Source organism: Brassica napus, chromosome C3, assembly GCF_020379485.1.
Source record: "Brassica napus cultivar Da-Ae chromosome C3, Da-Ae, whole genome shotgun sequence".
NCBI lineage: Eukaryota > Viridiplantae > Streptophyta > Magnoliopsida > Brassicales > Brassicaceae > Brassica > Brassica napus.
The window spans coordinates 23568852-23592946 of NC_063446.1; the positions used below are offsets into that span (position 1 = coordinate 23568852).

The 24095-nt window shown below is 35.0% G+C and overlaps 5 protein-coding genes across 5 annotated transcripts; 1 reads left to right on the top strand and 4 right to left on the bottom strand.

The window, feature by feature from the left end:
• Positions 1-7932: 7932 nt before the first annotated feature.
• LOC106450344 (RNA-binding protein 42-like) lies at positions 7933-12034 on the bottom strand. The gene is made up of 7 exons (XM_022702429.2): positions 12023-12034; positions 11888-11941; positions 9149-9326; positions 8938-9035; positions 8542-8638; positions 8315-8400; positions 7933-8210 (listed from the first exon to the last, which is right to left on the bottom strand). The coding sequence occupies exons 1-7, from the start codon at positions 12032-12034 to the stop codon at positions 8154-8156; spliced, it is 582 nt and encodes a 193-aa protein (XP_022558150.2). The 3' UTR covers positions 7933-8153.
• A 539-nt stretch (positions 12035-12573) lies between these two features.
• LOC106447634 (protein LIGHT-DEPENDENT SHORT HYPOCOTYLS 2) lies at positions 12574-13815 on the bottom strand. Its single transcript, XM_013889606.3, has one exon. It carries the CDS (start codon positions 13355-13357, stop codon positions 12803-12805), a length of 555 nt encoding a protein of 184 aa, XP_013745060.1. The 5' UTR covers positions 13358-13815; the 3' UTR covers positions 12574-12802.
• A 1080-nt stretch (positions 13816-14895) lies between these two features.
• LOC106447633 (tryptophan--tRNA ligase, cytoplasmic) lies at positions 14896-17989 on the top strand. Its single transcript, XM_013889605.3, has 13 exons — positions 14896-15138; positions 15211-15449; positions 15541-15660; positions 15746-15931; positions 16026-16077; positions 16169-16234; positions 16327-16413; positions 16592-16684; positions 16797-16877; positions 17076-17147; positions 17350-17418; positions 17553-17663; positions 17753-17989. The coding sequence occupies exons 2-13, from the start codon at positions 15229-15231 to the stop codon at positions 17801-17803; spliced, it is 1209 nt and encodes a 402-aa protein (XP_013745059.1). The 5' UTR covers positions 14896-15138; positions 15211-15228; the 3' UTR covers positions 17804-17989.
• LOC125583351 lies at positions 17892-21070 on the bottom strand. The gene has a single exon (XM_048750092.1). It carries the CDS (start codon positions 20024-20026, stop codon positions 18008-18010), a length of 2019 nt encoding a protein of 672 aa, XP_048606049.1. The 5' UTR covers positions 20027-21070; the 3' UTR covers positions 17892-18007.
• Positions 21071-21611: 541 nt separating this feature from the next.
• On the bottom strand, positions 21612-23797 carry LOC106450346. Its single transcript, XM_022703086.2, has one exon. It carries the CDS (start codon positions 23795-23797, stop codon positions 21767-21769), a length of 2031 nt encoding a protein of 676 aa, XP_022558807.1. The 3' UTR covers positions 21612-21766.
• Between the last annotated feature and the right edge of the window lie 298 nt (positions 23798-24095).

Below are 24095 nucleotides of genomic sequence, written 5' to 3' on the forward strand. Positions count from 1 at the left end.
TCCATTTCATGATTTTCTTTCGTTATAGATATATATGAATCTATTAGTGCAATTCGAGTCTCACGAGAGTCTTATGATTCTTATAAAAGTATATTCTGATTTGATCTCTTATTCCGTAATGTAAGACTGATTTGAAAGCGTGATTCTTATCTTTTAAATCATGTTAACTTAAGCATAATCTTGTTAATTTCGTGTAATGTCTTAATATGAAACAGCTCGACCTGATTGATACCTCAAAGACTCTGATTATGGTTGGTTCTTATAGCACTGGAAAAGAATGTGTTTGTCTAGCCATTACAAAAGTACTTGCCATCTGTATAGCTCGACCTGTTTATCGCAGTCATTCTCTTTTCTTTTTGCCATCTTTTCTGGACTTCGAAGTTCTAACCCACATGTGACTTCTTTTGCCTTGCAGTTTTTTTTTTTCCAAAAAAGGTTTTGACTAAACAACTGGTACAAAAGTGAAATACTGTCTCAGTTTGGACTTACTACGAGAAGATAGGTGAACATCTTGATCTGATAATGCCAACTTCTTGGGGGGAATTTACCATTTAGAGTGAGCTTCTTTTTCGTAATATAGATTCTGTAGCTGCAATGATATATTATGCACATAGCTCCAATCATCAGCATGGTAGATTTGTCTGACTATTTGTACTTCTTTATCTTTGCAGGGGTTCCATATATGAGCATTAAAGCATCAGAAAAGCGATCAATAATATGGTTTCGGAGGAGAGAACGAGATAGATGTGAATTAATGAGAGCAAAATACAGAGAGTGGATGTGGGTAAAATATAATGTAATGTGTTATGAAACACTGGATTCTTTGCAATGTGAATGGCTGCTTGACGATCACAAAATAAACGCATAGGTCAAGAATGAGGGAAACCAAAATGCAGCAGGAGACGCTTGAGCCACTTCAGTTCGCATGTAGCATCTGCCATGGACCGATATTCATCCTCAGCTGAGGATCTTGACACAGTCCGCTTCTTCTTCGTTTTCCAAGAGACAGCCAAATCCCCAAGAAAACCGACATATGCACTGAGAGATCGCCGAGTAATAGGACATGCTGACCAGTCGGAGTCAGAATAGGCGGTCAAGGATAAATCACTATTAGATGTAAGCATGATACCTTGATCCGGAAAACCTTTTAGATATCAAATGACTTTCAGTGCAGCCATCCAGTGATCATGTCGCGGCCGTTGCATAAACTGTGAAAGTATGTGGACAATGTAGCCAAGCTTCGGTCGTGTAAACGTTAGATATATGAGACGTCCCACAAGTTGGCGGTATTGACTGGGATCAGTAAGGAGATGAGATTTAGACAGAGCCAATTTATGATTCAGTTCAGTAGGCACCGAGCAAGGCTTCGCACCCAACAAGCCACACTCAGTAATGATATCCAAGGCATATTTTCTTTGCGAAACAAATATTCCTTCAGGACCACGGGCAATCTCGAGACCAAGAAAGTATTTGAGTTTGCCTAAGTCTTTCATCTTGAAACAGTTGTGTAGGTAGTTCTTGAAACGATGGATAGTAGATATATCGTTGCCAGCAATAATAAAATCGCCGACATATACCAGAATGTGAAGACATACATCACCTTGAACCAAGGAGAATAAGGAGTAATCTTCGTAGCTTTGAGTGAAACCAAACGATAACAAAGCCTTGCTTAGTTTGGCAAACCAACATCGGGGAGACTGTTTGAGACCATATAGGGACTTGCGAAGCCGACAGACCTTGGATAGATCAGTAGTTTTAAAACCAGGAGGAAGTTGCATATATATCTCTTCTTCAAGATCACCATGCAAGAATGCATTACGGACATCCATTTGATGAATTTCCCAACGTTTAGCAGCTGCAAGTTTGAGGAGAAATCGTACTGTATTCATCTTGGCAACGGGTGCAAATGTATCCTTATAGTCCAAGCCTTCTTTCTGGCGATTTCCACGTGCGACCAAGCGGGCCTTTAGTCGTTCAACCGTACCATCTGCCCTATATTTATTAGAGTAGATCCAGCCACAGCCGATAGCCTTTTTACCCGGTGGTAAGGTTGTGACATCCCAAGTGTGATTGTCTTCCAAGGCTGTGATCTCTTTTTTTCATGGCTCCATTAAACCATGGATCATTAGCTGCTTCTTTATATGTTTTTGGAACAAAATCCGTTGTTATCGCAGAAAGAAAAGCCTGATGTTTAACATTAAAGGCAGTAGTCGACATATAATCAGCAATAGGATACAGTGTCTTACCTGAGACCGTGCTAGGAGTACTCTGATCTTGTGCAGGAAAAACGTGAGAGGGGTGTGTAGTGGTTGCAGCATTGGTGACAAAATTCTTCAGTAGAATAGAAGGTTTCTTAGAACGGTGACCGCGCCCAAGTATCTCAGCAAGACCTGGAGACGGAGCTGACTGTAACTAATCATTATCAGCAGTAGGAGACGAAGATGGTGATGTAGGAGACGGCGTAGGCTGATGTTTTTCAGTCGGTATCGGGTTAGGATTAGGAGTAGTAGAACTAGGATAAGGATTAGTAGGTGTAGAAGGTGGGGTTTGTGGCGGAGAGGATGTTGAAGAGATGGGAGGAGGGTTATTGGTCGTGGCTATTGGTGAAGGTGTAGGTTGTGGCTCGGATGTTTGTAGAGAAACAGGAAGCAATCAATCATCAAACGGCAGGTTAGTATGAAAGTCTGGAGGCGAGACATAACCAGAATCCTCAATACGTGGGAATTTATCCTCAAAGAAAACCACATCTCTACTCGTGAAGAACTCATTAGATTCAAAGTTGTACAGACGCCAAGCTTTCTTGCCAAATGGTACCTTGTTTGAGCAATAAACTGGATGTATTGCAATCTAAACTCTCGTGCTTTCCAAATGAGCGTGAAACACACTAATGGGCCTACGATAGTTATAATCTTATACTTTAGAGATTTAGGTTAATACCTAGTTACCTTGTACGTACCAAGAGTATCGTACAAGGTAACTAGGTATTAACCTAAATCCCTAAAGTATAAGATTATAACTATCGTAGGTCCATTAGTGGGTTTCACGCTCATTTGGAAAGCACTAGAGTTTAGATATATCTATGGGGTATATCTATATATTCAAAATTCATGCATGTTCACAATAATGAACTATGAATATTGTGTATGTACTATGTAGAAGTTAATTAATAGTTTAGTTAGACTTTTTGGAGTCAGATATTTGGACATCCTGAAATCAGTAATGTGATTGGTAAATTCTGCAAAACTAAAATGGCATTCATGATAATATTTCAGAAAACTAAGCTTAGCATTTGGGTATTAAAAGTTTCTCGATAAAGCAAAGGGTTGATATAATGAATTGACCAATGACCAAGCTCAGATTTTTAGATTATTTGCATCGAATTTAAAGTAGTTTATCATAGGGTCCCTTATAAGTTATAATATAAAGGAGAATTCCATAACATTGCTAAATATGTAATTGGAAGAATAACAATCTGACGCTTAATTGTTGAACAATTAATTAAGTTAACCCAAGATATCCCTGATTTTGGAGAGCCAGTCCAATTTACTGATATGCAATTTTGGTTTGAGATACTTACAAAAATTATCTTATTGGTGTAACCAAAGTTAAATAAACATATATCTAGATTGTTGCATAGAAAAATGGTTACATTGTTAAATTTACTGCCTCAACACTTTCAACAATACATTATTTCAGAAACTCCATTTACATTATCGAAAGTTTCAAACGACTTTCATTACCTTAAGGGTTTTAGTCGGGTTAGTACTTTTTAGTTACAGATATAAATCTAGTTTATAATAAAAGAGTTATGTGGTAAAAAGGGTCAAATTCCTAATTTAAATAAGCAAATAAAGAAAAAGTATATATATTCCGATAAACCGTAAAATATGACCACTAAATAGTAAATTTTAATAATAAATACAAATTCAAAAAAATAATCTATATAATAGTTAAAATGAAAAATTCTAGTCAAATTTAATTCAATCCAATATAATAATAATATTAAAAAACAAAAAGACATAATAATAATAATAATAATAATAATAACATGCCATCTACATGTGTTCAGATTCTAAAGAAATCATACTATGCATTAAAAGGTTAATTTAAGTGATTTTTAATAACATATTAAATAAAATTTCATAAAAATATATTAATTTGATTAAATGGTAAAAAAATTATTTATTTTAGTCAAGAAAAAAATTGTAATCATATAACCAACTTATATCAATAACCAAACACCCCAACAAGAGATGATATATAGTAATTAATTGTAGAGACTATATAAAATGTATATTTTTAAATAAATATTTTCACAATTATGTAATTATATAAACTCTAGAATGTAAATATTTCTTAAACTCATACATAATTTATAAATAATTTATATAAAAATTAAAATATTTATGTAATTTTATAAATTCATTTATTAATATCTCTATATATAAAATCACTTTTAATTTAATAATGAAATTTCCATTAATTTCTTCAAAAAATTACTAAAAATCCACAAAAATGAGTAAAACGTATATTTAATAGAGTAAGAAAAATATTAAATTGAATAACACATTGAGGATCTTAAAAGAATGTTTAAAAGCATTGATGAATTTAAAAAGAATTGATTGAATAACACTAATTAGTGAAAACTGAAGTTCCTTCCAATTCAGCCCAACTTCTATATTCAATACCTCCATCTTAGTCAATTTCATATTAAAAAAATATGTTCACATAAAAGATAATAATAAATCGTATTGTAGTTTTCCATTTCGTCAAATTTTTAATTTGTGATACAAATGCATAAAAAATATTTGATCCTTTTAGTGGTTAATGATGTGGTAAAAAGAGTTGTGACTTCATATAAATCTTATACCATAGTACCATAAAATTATAACTACAAAAGTTTAATATGTCTTCTAAATCAAATTGTATTTATAAGCATTTTTTCATTGCAAAAACTTTGATGTGGCAAAACTTTAATAATCTATATAAGTAAAATTAATTTAAAATTACGCAAAAGTTAAGCAAAAATTAAGTAAAGTATAACTTTAGTTTGGAAAAATATAATACTAAAAAGAGAAAATTTTAGCTTAATTATTTAGCAAGATAGAAAATGAAAACTCATCTCATAAAAAATACTTAAAATATAAAAGTGTTAGAATTTTTTCAAAAAACAAAGATAATTCATAATCTCTTTTTTTCTTGGACAACAGATGTATAACATTATTAAACTTTCATGAAGTTGAGATATATATTGAAATTATCAGAACTTAAACTGATACATGAAAGTTACGCCCAAACTGTATCATTAAGAGAGATTGTTTTCCATTGTTTCCAAACTTTGTCATTAAACTGATACATGAAAGTGACGCGCAGACTTTGTTATTCAGAGTTTAATATATAAAATTACGTAAGGTCAAAAAAAATATATAAAAGTACGTGACACGTAAACTCTATAAATGTTTAAAATGAAACTCAGTCGCGTGTATGGCGCAGATTCTATTCTAGTAATACTTACAAGGGTACAATTAAATCCTCAGTAATTACAAAATAATTCAAGTTTCATTGTTTTCTAAATATAAAATGACAGTCTGGTGTTGACAAATCTTGATTTATAAAAGCATGAAAAAACTGACATGTCAAAAATAAATAAAAATTGTAACTGCCAATCAAAACTTTTTGTTTCTCCACGTCAGTTCATACAACTAAGTAATGTTTGGCTGATTCTCAACGTGAAAAAAGCCACAGTGCTCTTCTTTGTTTTTTTTTTGTTCAGTTTTATTCTCTATGAAATTGAAAGGGCACTCTAATTTCTAATTTCATCAGTTGGTTGTTTAATTTAAAATGAGATAGTAGAAAGCACAAAAAAACAAACATCCCTCTGAGAGCCATAACGTCGCAAAAAAAACAAACATACGTGGATTAAGTCAGTATCCATCCATACATAATCTGTCAATCTTAATTGCTGTTTCATCAAATAAGGGTCCGTGATATTAAGTCAGTATCCAAACACTAGTGCTTTAACAAAACCAGCGTAACTAAAAATGGTTACACTTGGACAGCTAAGGTCTCACCACTTAATAAAGTCCTATGACTAAATTCGTGAATATTTCTAACAAATATCTCAAGGGACTAGTCAAGTAATATAATATAACTTACCTTACGGTAAAAATTAAGCAAAATATAACTTTTAGTTTGGAAAATATAATACTAAAAAGAGAAAAAAAAATTTAATTAGTTTTTTTTTAATTAGTTAGCAAGATAGAAAATGAGATTTTTTTTTTTTTTTTTGAAGAATAGAAAATGAGAAATTCACTAACGAGAAAATAAGGAAGTGTAAGCAAAGCCCCCAAGATCCAAGGATCGCCAAGGCTAACTCTGTATACGAGAAGCTTCTTGCCTCCAAACTCAAGGAGCAGCGTGATCGCCGTAGTGAGAGTTTGGCAAAGATGTTGTTGATCATAAATTTAAGCTTTTCTTTGTGCTCTTCTTTTATGTGGTTATTATGTGGGTCACTTATTCATGAATATTTTCATACAAGTATCTTATAAGGACTTCGAGTAATTGTTTTCTAAATATAAACATACAGAAGCCAGTCCTAAAATTCTTAAGGCTAGAAGCCAAAAATGAAAAATTGGCCAAAAAAAAAATGTTGTTGGGAGATATCGAAAACCGGTTTGGATAGAAGTACAAGGTCTAATCAACCACTACACTGAAGACATATTGGTTAAAAATGTGGCCGATTTTATTGATAATAGCTGGCGGCCGGAAGCCATTGCTTCTATTGCTTGGGCCTAGGGCCGGCTACTTCGAGTGAAACGCGACCACACTTGTAAAAGTCTGAACACGACAACTGCACATCCCGCTGGATGAGACCAACCATCGAAACAAAAGATCTAACGTTGGAAAGTGTGGCTTCTGCTTTCATGATATCAAACAGAGTCATGCCAAAAGCATTCTTGATGTTAATATCGATCAATTTCACAGGCATGAGCACAGAGGCGGACCCACGTTGACCAATAGTGGGTCAGCTACATCAGGTTAAATATAACTTTCAGCTGTTCTGGTATGTTGTCAATAGGTTTTATTAGTTCATTTGGTTAACAATCTCCTCGTCTGACCCACCTAACCAAGGTTCGATTCCATGTTACACCTGCTTTACACTAATTTTTTTCTTAAAATTTTTTTCGTTCTGGACCAAAGCCCAATCTTTGACACCCCTTAAATTTAGGGTTAGGTCCACCACTGCATGAACATATAAATAAACTCCAAACTAACATTCTCCGGGTTTTCCAAATAAAAAATATGTCTGTCCCTTCATTGTTTCTATAGTTCACAACATCTTCGGAGGATTTCGAGGCAGCGGATGCGATAGAAAGTGTATGGAGTCTAGAACATGAGTCTAGATCAATTGGTGACAACTCATCCTGGAGGAGTGTTGTTAAAAAGTGAGTCATCCTGGAGGAGTGTTGTTAAAGAGTGAGGTCTTGGGTTTGAGTAACGGCAAGTGAACCAACAACGTAATTATAGAGTCAGAGATAACTCATAATGGAAGGGTTGGGGTCGGTGCTCTGCATGACTGTGAACCGGATTCCGAGGGTGTTGTCACATGCATTGTTTCTGACGGAGAGAAAAGATGGAGAGGGCGAGCAAAAAGTTCCATGAGATCAAGGTAGCCACAGTTGTCTTCCGTCCCAAGTTTCGAATTATCTCAATTGTTGATAATTATTAGGAACTTCAGGGTCATCTTCATGGGTAATCATCAGATTAGAAAAAGTTAACCATTTCTGAATATAGCTTTACTTGACTATAAGAAACACGTGATACGTGTGATACACATAAGATGACAAACCATCACAATGAATGAAGAAAACACATTCAGATAAGTCTTATAACAAATTACTCAGATATTAGGAAACACTTTTTTGTTTAACGCTGAATCTTCATTAGAACTCATTACAGTACAAACCAAGCATAACATTCTACTCCTAAAGTTAGTGTTACCAGCCACGCTGACCCAAAACATGAACTAAGTTGGTTAATTGTTGTAATCCAAATAATGAACTATGTAAAACAAAAAAAAAAAACGTAGGAAGTACAATAATTATCCTCTGTTTTTTTCTTCTCACGTACTCCTTCAGAATACCATGGATTTATTACTTGTGGAGTACGCTCTTCTTCTTCACCGTCTTTTTTTTCTTATTGTTGTGATGCTGCATTTACCATTCAAGTTCAAAATCAAAAGTTTAATTGCTCATCGAAGAATTTTTTTTCTTTGCAAATTTATCTAACAAAAAAATGAAGTTAAGTTACTTGCCTTTTGTCTTTCTGCAGCCTCCTGGTCTGTTCTCTCTTTCCTGCTACTCTTTCTTAGTTTTATGGGACGGTTCCCAACATACTTACCTGTGTATTTATATGAAATCAATTGACTTCAATAAAATGTTTCAATGGCAATGATTATGAAACAAAATCATATAACTAGTTCTGAAGAAAAACAGTGAAATAAGATATCAAGATGAATCAACACATCAAACAGATGCTTACCATTCATTTCTTTTAGGGCAGCAGCTAGATCCGCAGGATCTAAGAAACTCACAAACCCATAACCCTTGGTTCTACCAGTTCGCTTGTCTCTAATGACCTGTCACGGTAGATGAGAATTTTATGTTCTGTAAAAGCTTTTAACCACACAAAAAAAAAACTCACACTAAATACTTCTCTTTGTGATTCAACTAGTAATGATCCGTGTATACTCTAAAAGGTCAACCATGTTCTGTACATATTGCAAATGCATCACAGTTGACGTTTTTAGCAATCTAACCAACCAGAAGGGAGAACAATTATTGTAATCATATGACGTCTTTCTAAACATATGTTCATAGTAAACCAAGCATGAATCATCACAAAACCCGAAAAGGAGGAGAGATATACACACTTAACTTTGGCCATATTGAAGGTTGGGAATCGAGCAAACGCCTTGGAAAGAACATCATCATTTACTTCATTCCCAAGATCACCACAAAACAGGCGATAGTCATCTGACACAAAAAAAATGTGGAAAACAGAGTTATAATAAATCCATTTTCACCCAAAGCCTAACAGTGATAACAATCAGGAACTCAGGGTAAAGAAGAGGAAGGGCATTGCTTACTTTCTGGCCACTCTGCAAGAGTAGGATCCTCCCAAGACTGTCCAGCAGCTTTACGAGGAATAGCTCTCTTCTTAGTCTCCGCTTTGTGTTCGGTTTCGCTACTTGCCAAAGCAGCTTTCACATTCTCAAGCGCTTCTGGTGTGATAGTTTGTGCATCTCTCTGGAACAACTGATGTGCCTGTGTATATGATTGTTATTTACACAACTAGCAAATTCTGGAGAATGGGCTTTAAATATATGGACCGAGCCCACTAGTTTCTGAACAAAATCAATACTAAACAACTAAAGACCAGGTGGAGTAAGTGGCTAAACCGGTTTAGAAGCGATTACTGGAAAGGCCAAAACATTCTTGAATAGAGCTAACCGATTTGTTCGCGATTAGGTCTGGAGTGTTGACAAAAAAAAGGGATCTGGAGTGAATAAAGATAGTGAATCTGAATCAATCATGAGAAATGGAATGAGATTCTGCTAAATCTAATCAAATTACAGTATATTGACAACAATTTAAACGAATATTAATAGATTACGGTATATTGACAACAAATTAAACGAATATTAAGTAGGTTTATAGTGCTTTAGTTTTACATTTTGGTTTAAGTCTGTTAATATTAATTCATTATTATATTATAAATCATGATTATAATTATTGCACTGAAGACTTATATAACCCATAATTTTATTTTATTTTATTTTTTAATTTATATTTGATGTTTGTTGTGTTTTTATGAAAATTTACTTGTGACGATTTAAATCTCTATTAAGATGCAAAGTTTCATACAAAAATTAGTACATTGACGTGATACAATTAAGATCATCTCCAATAGTTCACCCTATTTTCCATTTTAAAATATAATAAATTCTTTGAGCTTATTTATAGTTTTGGTTATGGTGTGGTAGTTTTGTTTTTTTTGCCCTAGCTGGAAATTGATTGGTATTGTATCGTGACTAGTAGCTTGGGTTTAGTTGTTTATATCATTAATAAATCCCGTCTCTTTGGACTTTGTCTCTAGAAATATCATATTATTGACTTTGTTTTTTTTAAGTTTTACGGCATCTCTAACCTCATTCTATTTTTCACTTTATAATAGAATAAAAAATGAGTTTATTTTATATATATAGTAGTAAGTTGTTTTTTTTGTTCATCACTCTATTTTTCACTCTAAAATAAAGTACTATTGAAGTATAACTGTAAAAAAAAAAAGATAAATCTATCTAATCTAGTGGCTAAAAGACGAATACGCTTGAATTGTATTAAACTGCTATAAACACTTATTCCCAGATTAGATAGTTCTGTTGGTAGTTCTGTTGGTAGTTTTGTTGGTAGATTAATTGTATTAAACTGCTACCGGTAGTTTTGTTGTTTTTGCCCTAGCTGGAAATTGATCGGTATTGTATTGTGATTAGTAGCTCGGTTTTAGTTGTTTATATCATTAATAAATCCCGTCTCATTGGACTTCGTCTCTAGAAATATGATATTTATAGACTTTGTTTTCTTTTAAGTTATAGGGCATCTCTAACTTTATTCTATTTTTCACTCTAAAATAGAGTTTAGAGTAAAAATGTTCCAATGAACTCTATTTTTCACTTTATAATAGAATAAAAAATGAGTTTACTTTATATATATAAAAGAAAGATTCCAATTAAAATTTAATGCGATTTCTTATAGATACAAAACATACCTCGTACGGACGCACCTTGTCCACGTTGTTCAATAGCTATAGCCTATAGCCAATTTTAAAATTCTGATGGCTCAACAACACAACTGACTATTCTAGGAAGCTTTTAGTTGAACTCACATGTGACGTAAAGCAGCTACACGTTCCCATTCTATTTGATCCCAACCGTTTTTTAGAGTCAAAACATCATAGTCTTTTTTTATAATGCTTGAACAGAAGCAATCATTTTCAGATACATCTCCCTTGGATACTCGATTTGTTTTCCCTCTTTGTTTTCGTCACAAGTGCAATGCAATAGGGGCGATTCAATCATATAAGACTAGCTAATTTTGTTTCAAATATGCAATTAACAAAAATATTTTAAAAATAGATGCTATTTGTTAAACTTTTTAATTATTTTAAAGGAAACTGAAATTATGTAATAAAATTGGGCAGTGCCACAATAGTAACACGAGTTAATAAAATACATGGTAAAAATAAATAAAAATTGCTAGGGAATGGTAAAAGTTTAAATATTCTAAAAGTGTCAAATCCAAGTTCGGCTAATAAGAATTTTGTGTCACAAGATTAGCTGTCATCAATAATTGACAATATTATCATATTTTGTTCTTTTGTAATAATAGATCGGTTTTAGATTTACCTCTACAATTTTATAGTTTGTGTAACAGTTACACTCATGTTTGGTGTAAAGAAAAACAATTACACTCATGTTTGGTGAATATCAAAGTAAGGGTACGTGTCGCATGACAAGACTAAGCAACATCACATCCATGATTTGTTGTCAACTGTTCAAACGGTATGTCATGTATCGAAATGTTAGTAGGTTAGATCTATACGTCACTGTAATTAAATCCAATTGGCTATTGAAGAAGTACTTATCAGCATCACAGTTTTAGGACAGGTTCAAACGAAGATGAGTGTGCATACATTATTTCAACATATATACTTCGCATTTCGAAAATTTTATAAATGTCTTAGGGTTTTATATGTACATACGTGATACGTATCGCTTAACCTACTCCCGGGTTTTATTCTCATCTTCATGAATCATGGGTTTTTTTACCTTCGTTATATGGCACTTACACGTGTATTCGCTGTTAGCTCTAGACTCTAGTATCTGTTCGTTTAATAATGATGACTAACTTATTACTTTATATCTAAATTATCACTACTATATAAATTGTTTAGCTAACCTAACCGAATTCTTCATCTAATATCACTTAGGGTTAGGGTGTTACTGGTGACAAAAAATGTGGAATAGCATTAATCTTTTATCATTCCTAAAATACACCATTTATAAGTAACAAATTTCTATTTCTATTTATTGTTCTTTTTATATAGAATTATACAGCAAAAATGTTTCTTGTTATAAATAATTTTTCATTTCTATTTTTGGTTCTTTTTTGTAGAGAATTATACAAAAAAGGTTTCTTATTAAATCTAGAAAACAATCATCTCTCTATTTTCATTATTTTATTTGTGGTTATTTTTTCCTATTTCGTAAAGTTCTTATAATAGTTTACCAGTTAGATCCTTAATCACTTAATGTTCGAGAACCCAAAAGTTAAACTTTTCTAGATATAGAAAAATTTTAACGATTGTTTATCATATTTTTAAAGAATTGTATATTATAATCATTTTGAAGTTTGGATCCTTCTTACAAAGATTACAGAGTCAAACGTCGTGATCGAATTTTATAAACCGTTGATCATGTATCACCTAGAGAATTCTGATGTACAAAAGAGGCCCTAATTAAAATACTCGTATATAATCTAAGTTCATACGTTAAGACCAGATACAATAATCCAAGCTTATTCCATTTTTTGGTTATAAAAGGACAAAATGATAGTCTAATAACAATAGATAACGGTAGATGGAGTAAAGTAGGGATATTACATTATACAAATACAAAGGCTGGTGCGTATAAATAGCTACAGATGATACGAGCGTACTTATTTGTCGAAGTTATATGACATCATTAAGTTTCACTGTGGTGATACTTAGCCATCATAGGCTGACCTTGCGCCAGTGCGGCTGTATGTTGAGGCGGCTGCAAACACGATTGGGTTATTTGCTTGTTATTGACCCTTTTCCTCTTCTTCTCGTAGCTAACGCCACGTGCTTTAGCCTGAAAATCTCTAACCTCTCTTAGGAAAATCCTGACTGAACTTGAGCCAAAAGGGCTGATCTCGGGAGCTCCACCATTCTCCTCGTAGGCGGCACGGAGACGACCGATAAGAGCGTCAAGTGAGCCCCAAGCTTGTCGGAGAGGACAAGGACAAGGCTCCGGAGGATCTGGGAGGCCAAAGAAGGCGCAGTTTTGGTTGTGGACTTTGGTTTTCCCAAACTGGTCAAGGTAACGCAGAAATTCTATGACGTGTGCGCCGCTGCATGACGTTAGAGAGAGCGTTGGACAATGGTTTCTGAGGTATTGGCAGAAAGTGTTCCAATCACGGCGTTTCTGGTTCTCGTAGCGGCTAGTGGTAGTGGTATTAGGGTACTTGTTCTTGTGATTTTTAGAAATCAAATCCATATTTTTTCTAATAAAATATCTAAACTAGGGTTCGAGAGATTAGGTTCTTTTCTGGATATTGAAATATTTAGGGCAGCATAAATTAAGTTTTAGTACTTTGTAAGTAAGATGGAGTGGATGGATCTAACTTCTTGGCTTACAAAATAGTTAAAAGAGAGAGACAGAGAGATGACTTAGATACTTCCTAGTATTATTGAGGTAGCGCTGCTACAGAAAGATGGATTCAGAAGATTGATGGTGATCGTGATGGTGGATGTTGCACAGAAATGGTGAGGCAAAGAGGACAAACCTGAGGAAGAGATCTATCTCCTGCTTCTTAATTAATTTGAAGATGAGAGATATAAGTGGAAGAGATCAAAAGAGAGACTTCTTTCCTTTACTTAATTATTCTTTTCTACTATTGTTTTGTTTGTGTGTTTCCTCTTTTCTACTATAGAGAGATAGATAGCAAAATGCATTCACAGTTGTCCATATATATAGCTGCAAAACACCACATGGTCATTTATATAGAGATAGGGAGAGAGAAATATAAGTCGTCAGACTGATCATCATACATCATGATTTTTTCTATTTAAGACAAAACAGGAAGAGTAAATAGGAGAAGAGGACTCATTGTTACACAATGTATAAAAAGATAAAAGGACAAAAATTTGTTATGATTTTCATATGTCCACATTTTCAATTCTTTTTTTCATATATATTATAGTTGAATTCGGACCAAAGTTCACATATGTGGAATATTGTGTATTTATCTGATTAAGATTCACATTTATTTTCTGCAATTAATTAACTGTGTTATATATTCCTGAAAATGATGTTTGATCCACATTTATACAAAGATAGATTTGGTTATACACTCGCTATGGATGCAGTCGATCCGAACCTATCCAAGTATTGGAAAATCGAAAAGTATTCATAGATTAATAGTTCTTGACAATATATACTCAAAAATTTTTTTATCTATATTATAGGATAAAAGAACAATATACTCTTTTTTTTATACTGTTATTTTTCAAACAATTCTAATATTGATATTCATGTTTTCAAACAACTCCAAAATTTCAGTTATACACCGTGAGGTCACGGATGCTCTTAGGGAAGCTGTCTTTCAAGTTAACAGACTATCGTATAACGACGTTCTCTTTTGTGGAGATTCTGCCAGTTAACCTCTCCAGGAAGCTAAAGAATTTTGTTCCATTCCCAAGGAACAATCAGTCTCTCAAAGATGCTCATATCCAAACTCAGTTGGATGATACCATGGAGCTCATGAAAATAAAAAATTTCGTTTCCGATATATCAATAGACTAGATAACGTTTTAGCTGATAGGTTAGCTAAGGAAGCTCGTGTAAAAACTAAAAAGGCCCTCTTATGTTATTTTCTGGTGTTAGCTCTCTTATGTACAAACTTTCTTTAGTAAATAAAATTTTCTGATGATAAAAAAAAAAATACACAGTGAGGCATAACCATTATCAACAACTGTTTCATGGTGAGAGCCATTATGAAGGGCTATTTGATAAATCAAAAACTTGATGGTACAATTGACTAAAAATAAAGACTCTTGACTCCGAAGTTGTAAGAAACATAATAATTTGTTTTTCCCAAGGGGCTGTTTGATAAATCAAAAACTTTGATGGTGCAATTGACTAAAAAGAAAGATTTCGACTCCCAGATTGTAATAAACATATAATAATCATTTAAAACTCATTTCTCTTCTTCTTCACACTCCCAAAATCCAGTCATCTCCGCCGCCGTCATACCATCATCGGAAACTCTCAAATAGGTACTTTCAGACGACAATGCCTCCACCCCTCTATCCCTCTGTCTTCCGAATCTGACTTCCTTTTTCTCATAGGCTTCTTCCTAGCGCGCGATGGACGTCGACAAGAAGGACTCGATAGCGTCCGATTCATCGGATCAAGTGGTGAATCCATGGGAAGTCTCCGCCAAAGACGGCGGCAAAATCGACTACGACAAGCTCATAGACCAATTCGGCTGCCAGAGACTCGACGCTTCGCTCATCGATCGCGTTCAGAGGCTCACTTCTCGTCAGCCCCACGTCTTCCTCCGCCGCGGCGTATTCTTCGCACACAGGTTCGAAACTCGTGTTTGACGGTTTAGCTATGCAATTGCGTTGATGGGCATGTAGAAAGTTATGTCCTTTATGGATTTTGATTTGAACAAGGGACTTCAATGAGGTGTTGGATGCGTATGAGAGAGGGGATAAATTCTATCTATACACTGGAAGAGGACCTTCTTCGGAAGCTTTGCATTTAGGGCATTTGATTCCTTTCATGTTTACCAAGTAAGTTAGATCTTGAAAGCTATTGTCTTTACTCTTTTAAGGTAGATGGGTGGGTCAATGCTTGTTCTTTATACTCTTTGTGTAGATACTTGCAAGAGGCTTTCAAGGTTCCTCTGGTTATACAGCTTACGGATGATGAGAAATGCATGTGGAAGAACTTATCCGTTGAGGAAAGTCAGAGACTTGCTAGAGAAAATGCTAAAGATATCATTGCTTGTGGGTTTGATGTCACAAAGACTTTCATTTTCTCCGACTTTGACTATGTTGGCGGGTAAGAAAACTCATTTGAATCCCATTTAGATTGTTTTTTTTTTTATGTTTACTGATGATGATGATGTGAGAAACCCCTTGTGTGTGTGCTGTAGTGCTTTCTATAAGAACATGGTGAAGGTTGCAAAGTGTGTAACACTTAATAAGGTGAGTTTACTTACTCTCTATCTCATTGAATTGCAACAACGTGGCTGGTATGCTTTATCTTCATTTTTTTTTGTATCTCCTTATCTGCTAGGCTATGGGAATCTTTGGCTTTTCTGGCGAAGATCATATTGGAAAACTCAGCTTCCCTCCTGTGCAGGCATGTCTTTCTGTACCTGTTGGCATGTGCAAGTGTAGTATTATAATGCATAATAGACTGTTTGATAAATAAGTTTCCATATGCATCTGCAGGCAGTTCCATCATTTCCTAGCTCATTCCCACACTTGTTCCCTGGCAAGGACAAGCTCCGTTGCTTGATCCCTTGTGCAATTGACCAGGTGTGCTGTTTTCTTACTTTCGATCTTGACCCGTTTGTTTTCTAGGATAAACAAACTGTTTGCAAGCCTAAGACATTTCTATCAATAACATGTCTCCTTTTCCATGATCTCTGTGTGTTATTGTATTATGCTGCTTTTGTGTGTTTATAATCAATCCTTTCTGTTTTGTTTTACTCAGGATCCTTATTTTAGGATGACTCGCGATGTTGCACCTCGGTTAGGCTATAGCAAGCCTGCACTGATTGAGTCATCATTTTTCCCTGCTCTGCAGGCAAGTGTACTTTCTTTAGTAGTCTTTTAACTGAAAGTGATAGAAGGTATGCTTACACCAAGCATTCACGCTTTCAAACTATTGAATGCCTTGGTCATTTATTTTCTCGCAGGGAGAGAATGGAAAAATGTCAGCCAGTGATCCTAATTCAGCGATCTATGTGACTGACACTGCAAAAGAAATAAAAAACAAGGTATATTCAGTTCTGTATTTTGGTAGTAAACCTTGTTTCCACACATATTCATTGTCTGGTTGGTCGACGCCTGAGTGAATACTGAGGGCAGTCACTTATGCTGTAAACTACAACTGAGTTTCGAACGTAAATTAGAACTCCAATCATAAACCAGATGATTGCTTCATGTATCTAACTTGATGAAGTTTCTATATACAGATAAACAGGTATGCTTTCAGTGGTGGTCAAGACTCCATCGAAAAGCACAGAGAAATTGGAGCAAATCTGGAGGTACTAACACAAACTATGAGCCAGTTTTTGGCATATATCTTCCCTCTGTTGGATACTAACTTGGCGTTGTTTGATAACTACAAACCATTACCCCTTATGGGGATTTTACCTAATTGCAGTTGAAATGACTTTAAAATTTTTCTATACGTTTCTTGATACTTTAAAATCTTTTTATAATAATCTTTTTTTTTTTTTCTCACAGGTGGATATACCGGTCAAGTATCTTAGTTTCTTCCTAGACGATGATACTGAACTTGAACACATAAAGAAGGTAAATTACGTCACACTTTCCTCTAGCTCTTGTTATTAGAGCATTACAGAGAATGAAAGGATGCTTATAGCTGTCGCAGTGTGAGTATGCGACATTAAAAAAAAAATGTAATACTCATTGTACTTTGTTTTAAGGAATATGGAGAAGGGAGAATGCTAACGGGAGAAGTAAAAAAGCGACTCACTGAAGTTTTGACAGAGATGGTTGAGAGACACCGCATGGCTCGAGCTGCTGTTACTGATGAGGTGAACACATCTATTTTAATAGAGACCGGTCAATCAGGTTTTGTTTTGGTTTGTTCTAACGAAAGAAATATAATAATAATAATAATCAGATGGTGGATGCGTTCATGGCCGTGAGACCTCTTCCAAGCATGTTCGAGTAACTCAATAAAACCCCTTTTTGGCTGCTCTGCTGCAACTTCTCATCAGAGACTTTGAATTATTCTTGAAAGGACGAATCGATTCTTGAAATGTTCAAATAGACGTTTTATAAATTTATGTATTTACAACGAGAACTTTTTTTTTTTTTTTTGGTGTTTAAAAATATGAAACAATATCACTCTCTATTACATTTCGGTCGTTGGAGTTTAACAAAAATCTATACACAAATAACTCGATAAACATGAAAGGGAACAGATGTATCTATTGTCTTCACCATTATCCTTGAAGATGACGGGGGCCTTGCATCGAGAGCGACAATGGCTGCAAAATGGCCGAGTGTAGAGATTGTTAAGGACCACTTCGCATTCTCTTTCCCCGACGGTATAGAGCTTTCCTGGCATGAGACGTGAGAAATCTCCTAGTGCACATTGAACATGTAAAGCTACTTCACAATCAGAGCATGCAAAGAACCATTTACTTGGATCTAACTCCACCTCACAAACGTCGCACCAGTTCTTGCCGTTACCCTTTCCACCACAGTATAAAGTGAGAGGGTGCTCATCGCTCATGTGGCGTATCTCCTCTGGCAAAGTAGCACAATACAAACACAAAGAAAAGTTACAAGTATCACAAGCGAGCATGTAGTCAGCTCGAGCTCTCTTACATGCATCACAATAATTATCATTTGTTTCAAGAAAATATAGTGGATGCAAATGCCGATTATGGACCAACGGCTCGGAAAGGGAAGCACAGTGCACATCTACATAGTGATATTGCATTCTAATTCCTTGCGATGTGTATCTGAAACCATCATTTAACATTCCACATAGGTTGCAATATATTATTGTATTATCATATCTCAACGTGTATGGTGCAGGATCAAAGAAAAGTCTTTTCTCCATAGGAAGATTAGCACACTTTTCATGGAGAGAAAAATAACATTCCGTGCAACTGTAGACAGGGCCAAATTCCACCAGAGGGAAGCAAGCTTCACATTGTATGAACTCGTCATCATGAATGACGTTATCCTTGAGGAGCCTTAAAGTATGTTCGCTATGGCTGAAATGACGTATCAAATTATGTTCCACCACCTTGAATGGCGCGATATCTTCGATCTTCTCATGTGTCCCTTCCAGTTCCGCAAAATTCCATATAGTATTATTTATTGCGCAACGTGTGTGAACTGTGTAGTTAGGGCAAACCGAGCAAGAATAAGCTCCATAGTACTGACTTACATTTGTCCGACAAACTCCACATCGCCCCCCACGACTATGATGATATGTGAAAGAGATGCGATGATCATGACGATTGATGTTTATGACGTGGGGAAAGCCGATACAACTTCCATGGATAACAAAATCACACTCTAAACATATATAAGGCCTTCTTTTGTAGCCATCAATTCCACAAACCTTGCAAGTAAAGGCGAGTTTACTTGAAACGAGCCTAAGTGTATGAGTGTGAGTCTTGGAATGATCAACAACAAGAGGTGGTGGAAGCTTTGTACAACTAAGGCACAGAGTGAAATTGCAAATAGAACAATGACAAAGCATCTCTTCTGGTCGTGTTGAACATAAACGGCAATCTTTTTCGGCATGATCATCATTTCTAAGTGACTCATAGGCAATGATCTTAAGAGGGTGATTAGAGTGACAAGGATGATTTACCTCTTTGGAGAGATGAACGCAATCCAAGTGAAAGTATACATTGTTGCATTCAGGACATGAATAAGAAGGTCCACTTATAGATTTCTTGCATACTTCACAGTGGACCTCTTCCTCCCTTCCTTTCTTCAAAAACACGAGTTGATGGTCATGACAGACCGGGTGTTCAATAGCCGAAGGTGAGGGTTTAATCCCACAAATGAAATCCACTTTGAACTCACATGTGGGGCATGTATAATATGGGGACAAAAGCTTTTGTCCACAAAAATCACATGTACCATCTTCCGTTGGAGAGTCATTAGTGAGCAAGAGGGGATGCTCCGGGTGATAAGGGTGGTGATTGATCTCTAGTGGAGCTTCCGCACACTCTTTATGGAGCCGAAACCTACGGGAAACCATTTTATGAAATAACCTACAGGAAACCTCGTCGCAAACGTAGCTGCTGTACATGATTCCTTCTAGGTGGCACCAAGCACATACACTAACGGTAAACAGAGCTGTATGGAAAAGAGGATGCTCGTGAACAGGTAGCTTATTTATTGATGATCTTGTGGTATCCATGGTGTATGTATGTGAATAAAAGAGATTTTGTTTGGTTAGATTGATAAAATGGGAGGTGAAGACATCGTCAACATATATATATATATATATATACCATTGTAAAAAAAAAATTATTAATACCCTTTTATCTTTTGAAAAAAGTAAAGAATCTGCAGATTTTTTTTTAATGGAATAAGTTAGATTTAGAAATCAATTTTCTATAGCTTTTATTTAATGTTTTCAATTTCTTTGATAACTTACGTAAAATATTAAAACCACATCCAAAAGATTTACAATCTAATTTTAAAGAAAAAAATAAAATTACAACACCAACCAATCAATCTATTTTTCGGAAGTTCAAAAAAAGAAGAAGCAAAGAATCAGATGATTCTTCCATCAAGACACGACAAAGGAAGGAATGTCGTGGATCATAACTAAAACCTACCTTGTACTCTTACTCTTTGCTATTCTTTTCTTGGATTTTAAACCCAACACACATAAAATTAACTTGTAGTTTTTCAATCATAGGATTCTTTCCTTTTCTTTTTTTTTTTTTTGCTAATTTCTATTCTCCTGAAAGGGAGAACAATATTTTATATTCTCAAATAACTATTTTTAAGTTTTTGTCACAAAAATTGATTTCAATAAAAAAAAATGACCAAAATAGTTCATTTTTATTTTGAAAATTTTAATATTTATATTTTTTTTTTAAATTTTAAACTATATGCTCAAAACTTTTAAGACATTAATATAAATATATATATATATATATATTTTATAAATAAATATATTTTTATCTTTTAATAAAATTTATTTTAGTCATTTTTTTTTATTCAAAAAAAAATTAAAAAGGGCTATCAATGTCTTCATGTCGCACGACTTCTTAGCATTAAAGCATGATTATCGCGGGAGATTAGTGGATTTCTTAACAAACTTTACGGTTTCAGCTCCACAAAAACTTCTAAAATCGGTCGCGAAATAAGGATCAACTTTGATCTTGCGGCCCACGATTGATGCGCTTTTTAATTTTTTTTTTTTAATCAAACAAAAAAAAAAAAAAAATTGAGCTTAAAAAACCGTGCAACAGTTATAGCGATAATCATGGTCTTACACCACTGAATCTACATAATGATAGTTTTTGGTTTATCTATACTTATGTCCAAAAACAAAACAAAAACAAAGTTTACTGTTGGATTATCTTTCTAACGCTGTGTATTAGTGTGGAAAAGTACTCCCAGAGGAGATACACAGAAACCAAACAAAGATGTTTGCGAAAGAAAACATAGAGAACTGAAAAACAAAATGAATTACGCAGATGCTACAACCACAAAGGATAAAAACGTCGGCTAGAGCCACAGCAAAATTTCTCAGGCGCGAAGAGTTTCATCCTGTAACAGGTGGTGGAACCATCTAGGACCCCCACGGGCAATGTAAGAGGACACTGCAATTCCTGCAGAGTTTCAGAAAATGAAAGATGCTCATAGCTGTTGCAGTCAGATTATTTGAAATGTTTAAATAAATGTTCTAAATATCTACAAGGAGAGAATCCTTTTTTCTTCATTTATGTTTAGATGTATGAAGCAACATATGAATTGAGATTCGGAGATGAATTGTCAACGTAAAAACTCATTTATATTGCAAAAGTCAAGAAGTTGCAACCCAGATTTTATAAGTGTAAGTTAATATATAACCAGTCCCCCTTCAGTACTCTTCACTAGAAAACAATATATACCACTCTCTATTACATTGGGGTCCTCTTAGTTACACAAATTTTATACCCAAACAACTGAATAAACATGAATTGGAACAAATGTATCCATTGTCTTTACCACTGTCCTTCAAGATAACTGGGACCTTGCACCGAGAGTGACAATGGCTGCAAAATGGCCGAGTGTTGCGATTGTTAAGGACCACTTCGTATTCTCTTCTCTCAAATAATGTATAGAGCCATCCTGGTTTGAGACGTGAGAAATCTCCTAGTACACATTGAACATGCAAGACCACTCCACATTCAGAGCATGTATAGAAGAACCATTTTCTTGGATCTAGTTCAGCCTCACAAACATCACACCAAATTCCGCCGCTCCCATTTTGGTCACAAGATAGAGTGAGAGGGTGTTCATCGCTCATATGCCATATCTTCTCAGGCAAAGTAACACAATACAAGCACAAATCAAAGTCACACTTATCACATCTCAGCATGTAATCATGTGGAAATCTCTTACATGCATCACAATAATTATTCTCTGATATAACAAAATATAGGGGATGAGAATGCGCATTATGGGAGAAGGGTTCGAAAAGGGAACCACAATTTACATCTATATAGTGATATCTCAACATATCTCTTTCCGATGTGTACCTGAAACCAGCACACAACATTCCACATAGCTTGCAATATGTAGCTGACCTATCACATTCCAACATGTATGGTGCGCGGTCAAAGAGAAATCTTTTCATCATAGGTAGATTAGCACACTTTTCATGGAGAACAAAACAACATTCCGTACAACTGTAGATCTGTCCAACCTGGACTGGATGGATGCATGCTTCACACCGTATGCACTCGTCATCTTGAATATCAACATTATCTTTGAGAAGCCTTAAAGTATGTTTGTTATGGCTGAAATGATTTATCAAATTATGACCCACCACCTTGAATGGAGAAATATCTTCGCTCCTCTCAGGTATCCCTTCTAGGTCCACACCATCCCATGCATTATAATTAAATGCACATAGTGAGTGAACTGTGTAGTTAGGGCAAACAGAGCAAAAATAAGCTCCGTAGTACTGACTTACATCTCTCCAACAAAATCCACATTGTGTACCCCGACGGCCAAGGTGTTGCGTGAAAGAGATCTGATGATCATGACGATTGATGTTTATGACTCGAGGTAAGCCGATACAATCTCCATGGACAAGAAAATCACACTTGACACATATATAAGGCTTACTTCTGTAGCCTTCAATTCCACAAACCTTGCAAGTAAACGCGATTCGGCTTAAAAGAAGCCTAAGTGGATGCTTGTGAGTCTTGGTATTCTCGATAACAAGAGGTGGTGGATTTTTGATACAACCAAAACACACGGTGAAGTTGCAAACAGAACAATGATAACACACCTTCTTTTCTGGTTGAACTCCACAGAAACAACAAATCTTCTCGGCATCCTGATTATCTGCCAATGACTCAGATGCGACGACTTTGAGAGGGTGACTAGGGTGACAAGGATGATTTACCTTTTTTGGGAGATGAACACAATCCAAATGGAAGTAGACATTATGGCATTCAATACATGAATAAGATGGTCCACCTATAGATTCCTTGCAAGCTTCACAAGGAACCTCCACTTCTCGTTTCTTCAAAAACACAAGTGAATGGTCATGGCACATCGGATGTTCAATAGCAGGCGGCGAAGGTTTCATCCCGCAAATCAAATCCACTTTGAACTCACATGTGGGACAAGTATAACACGGGGACAAAAGATTTTTTCCACAACAATCGCATGGACTATCTTTCGGCTGAGAGTCATTAGTGAGTAGGAGAGGATGCTCCGAATGAGAAGGGTGATGATTAATCTCTGGTGGAGCTTCAGCGCATTCTTTATGAAAGAAACCATAACAGTTAAGCTCATTGCAAATGTAACCGCCGTAGATGGGTTCTTTTACATGGCAGCCATCACATTCAACATAACGAAACATAGCTGAAGGGAAAAGAGGATGATTGTGAATGGGTAGCTTATATGCTCTTGTTATATTCATATTGTATGTGAATAAGAGGTTTTGTTTGATCATATTATATAAAAGTGGAGCTGGAAGACATCATCATTATATATATACACATTTGTAAACTAATAATAATTATTGTAATTGTTAAGATTCTTCTTCAAACCCCCTTTTTATCTTTTCAAGAAGTAAAGAATCAAATTCTTTTTCCATTTAAACATGACAATGGGCAATGACGTATATCATAGCTAAAACTTTATGCTATTTCTTATTCTTTTCCTCAATCTCAAACCCAAACACATAAAACTTGCAGTTCAAGTCATAGAATTCGATGGACGAAAATAGAGATCAATTTCTTTTACATAAG

What these genes read in the sequence shown, in the direction of transcription:
- LOC106450344 (XM_022702429.2), bottom strand. An exon ending in GTAAGTGCCATATAACGAAG is followed by an intron (nt 9,327 to 11,887) that starts GTAAAAAAACCC and finishes TCATATACACAG; the next exon opens with GCACATCAGTTGTTCCAGAG. An exon ending in CAACCTTCAATATGGCCAAA is followed by an intron (nt 8,639 to 8,937) that starts GTTAAGTGTGTA and finishes CTACCGTGACAG; the next exon opens with GTCATTAGAGACAAGCGAAC.
- LOC106447634 (XM_013889606.3), bottom strand. Translation starts at nt 13,357, where the DNA reads ATGGATTTGATTTCTAAAAATCACAAGAACAAGTACCCTAATACCACT.
- LOC106447633 (XM_013889605.3), top strand. Translation starts at nt 15,229, where the DNA reads ATGGACGTCGACAAGAAGGACTCGATAGCGTCCGATTCATCGGATCAA. An exon ending in TCCCTTGTGCAATTGACCAG is followed by an intron (nt 16,414 to 16,591) that starts GTGTGCTGTTTT and finishes TGTTTTACTCAG; the next exon opens with GATCCTTATTTTAGGATGAC. An exon ending in CAAAAGAAATAAAAAACAAG is followed by an intron (nt 16,878 to 17,075) that starts GTATATTCAGTT and finishes TTCTATATACAG; the next exon opens with ATAAACAGGTATGCTTTCAG.
- LOC125583351 (XM_048750092.1), bottom strand. Translation starts at nt 20,026, where the DNA reads ATGGATACCACAAGATCATCAATAAATAAGCTACCTGTTCACGAGCAT.
- LOC106450346 (XM_022703086.2), bottom strand. Translation starts at nt 23,797, where the DNA reads ATGATCAAACAAAACCTCTTATTCACATACAATATGAATATAACAAGA.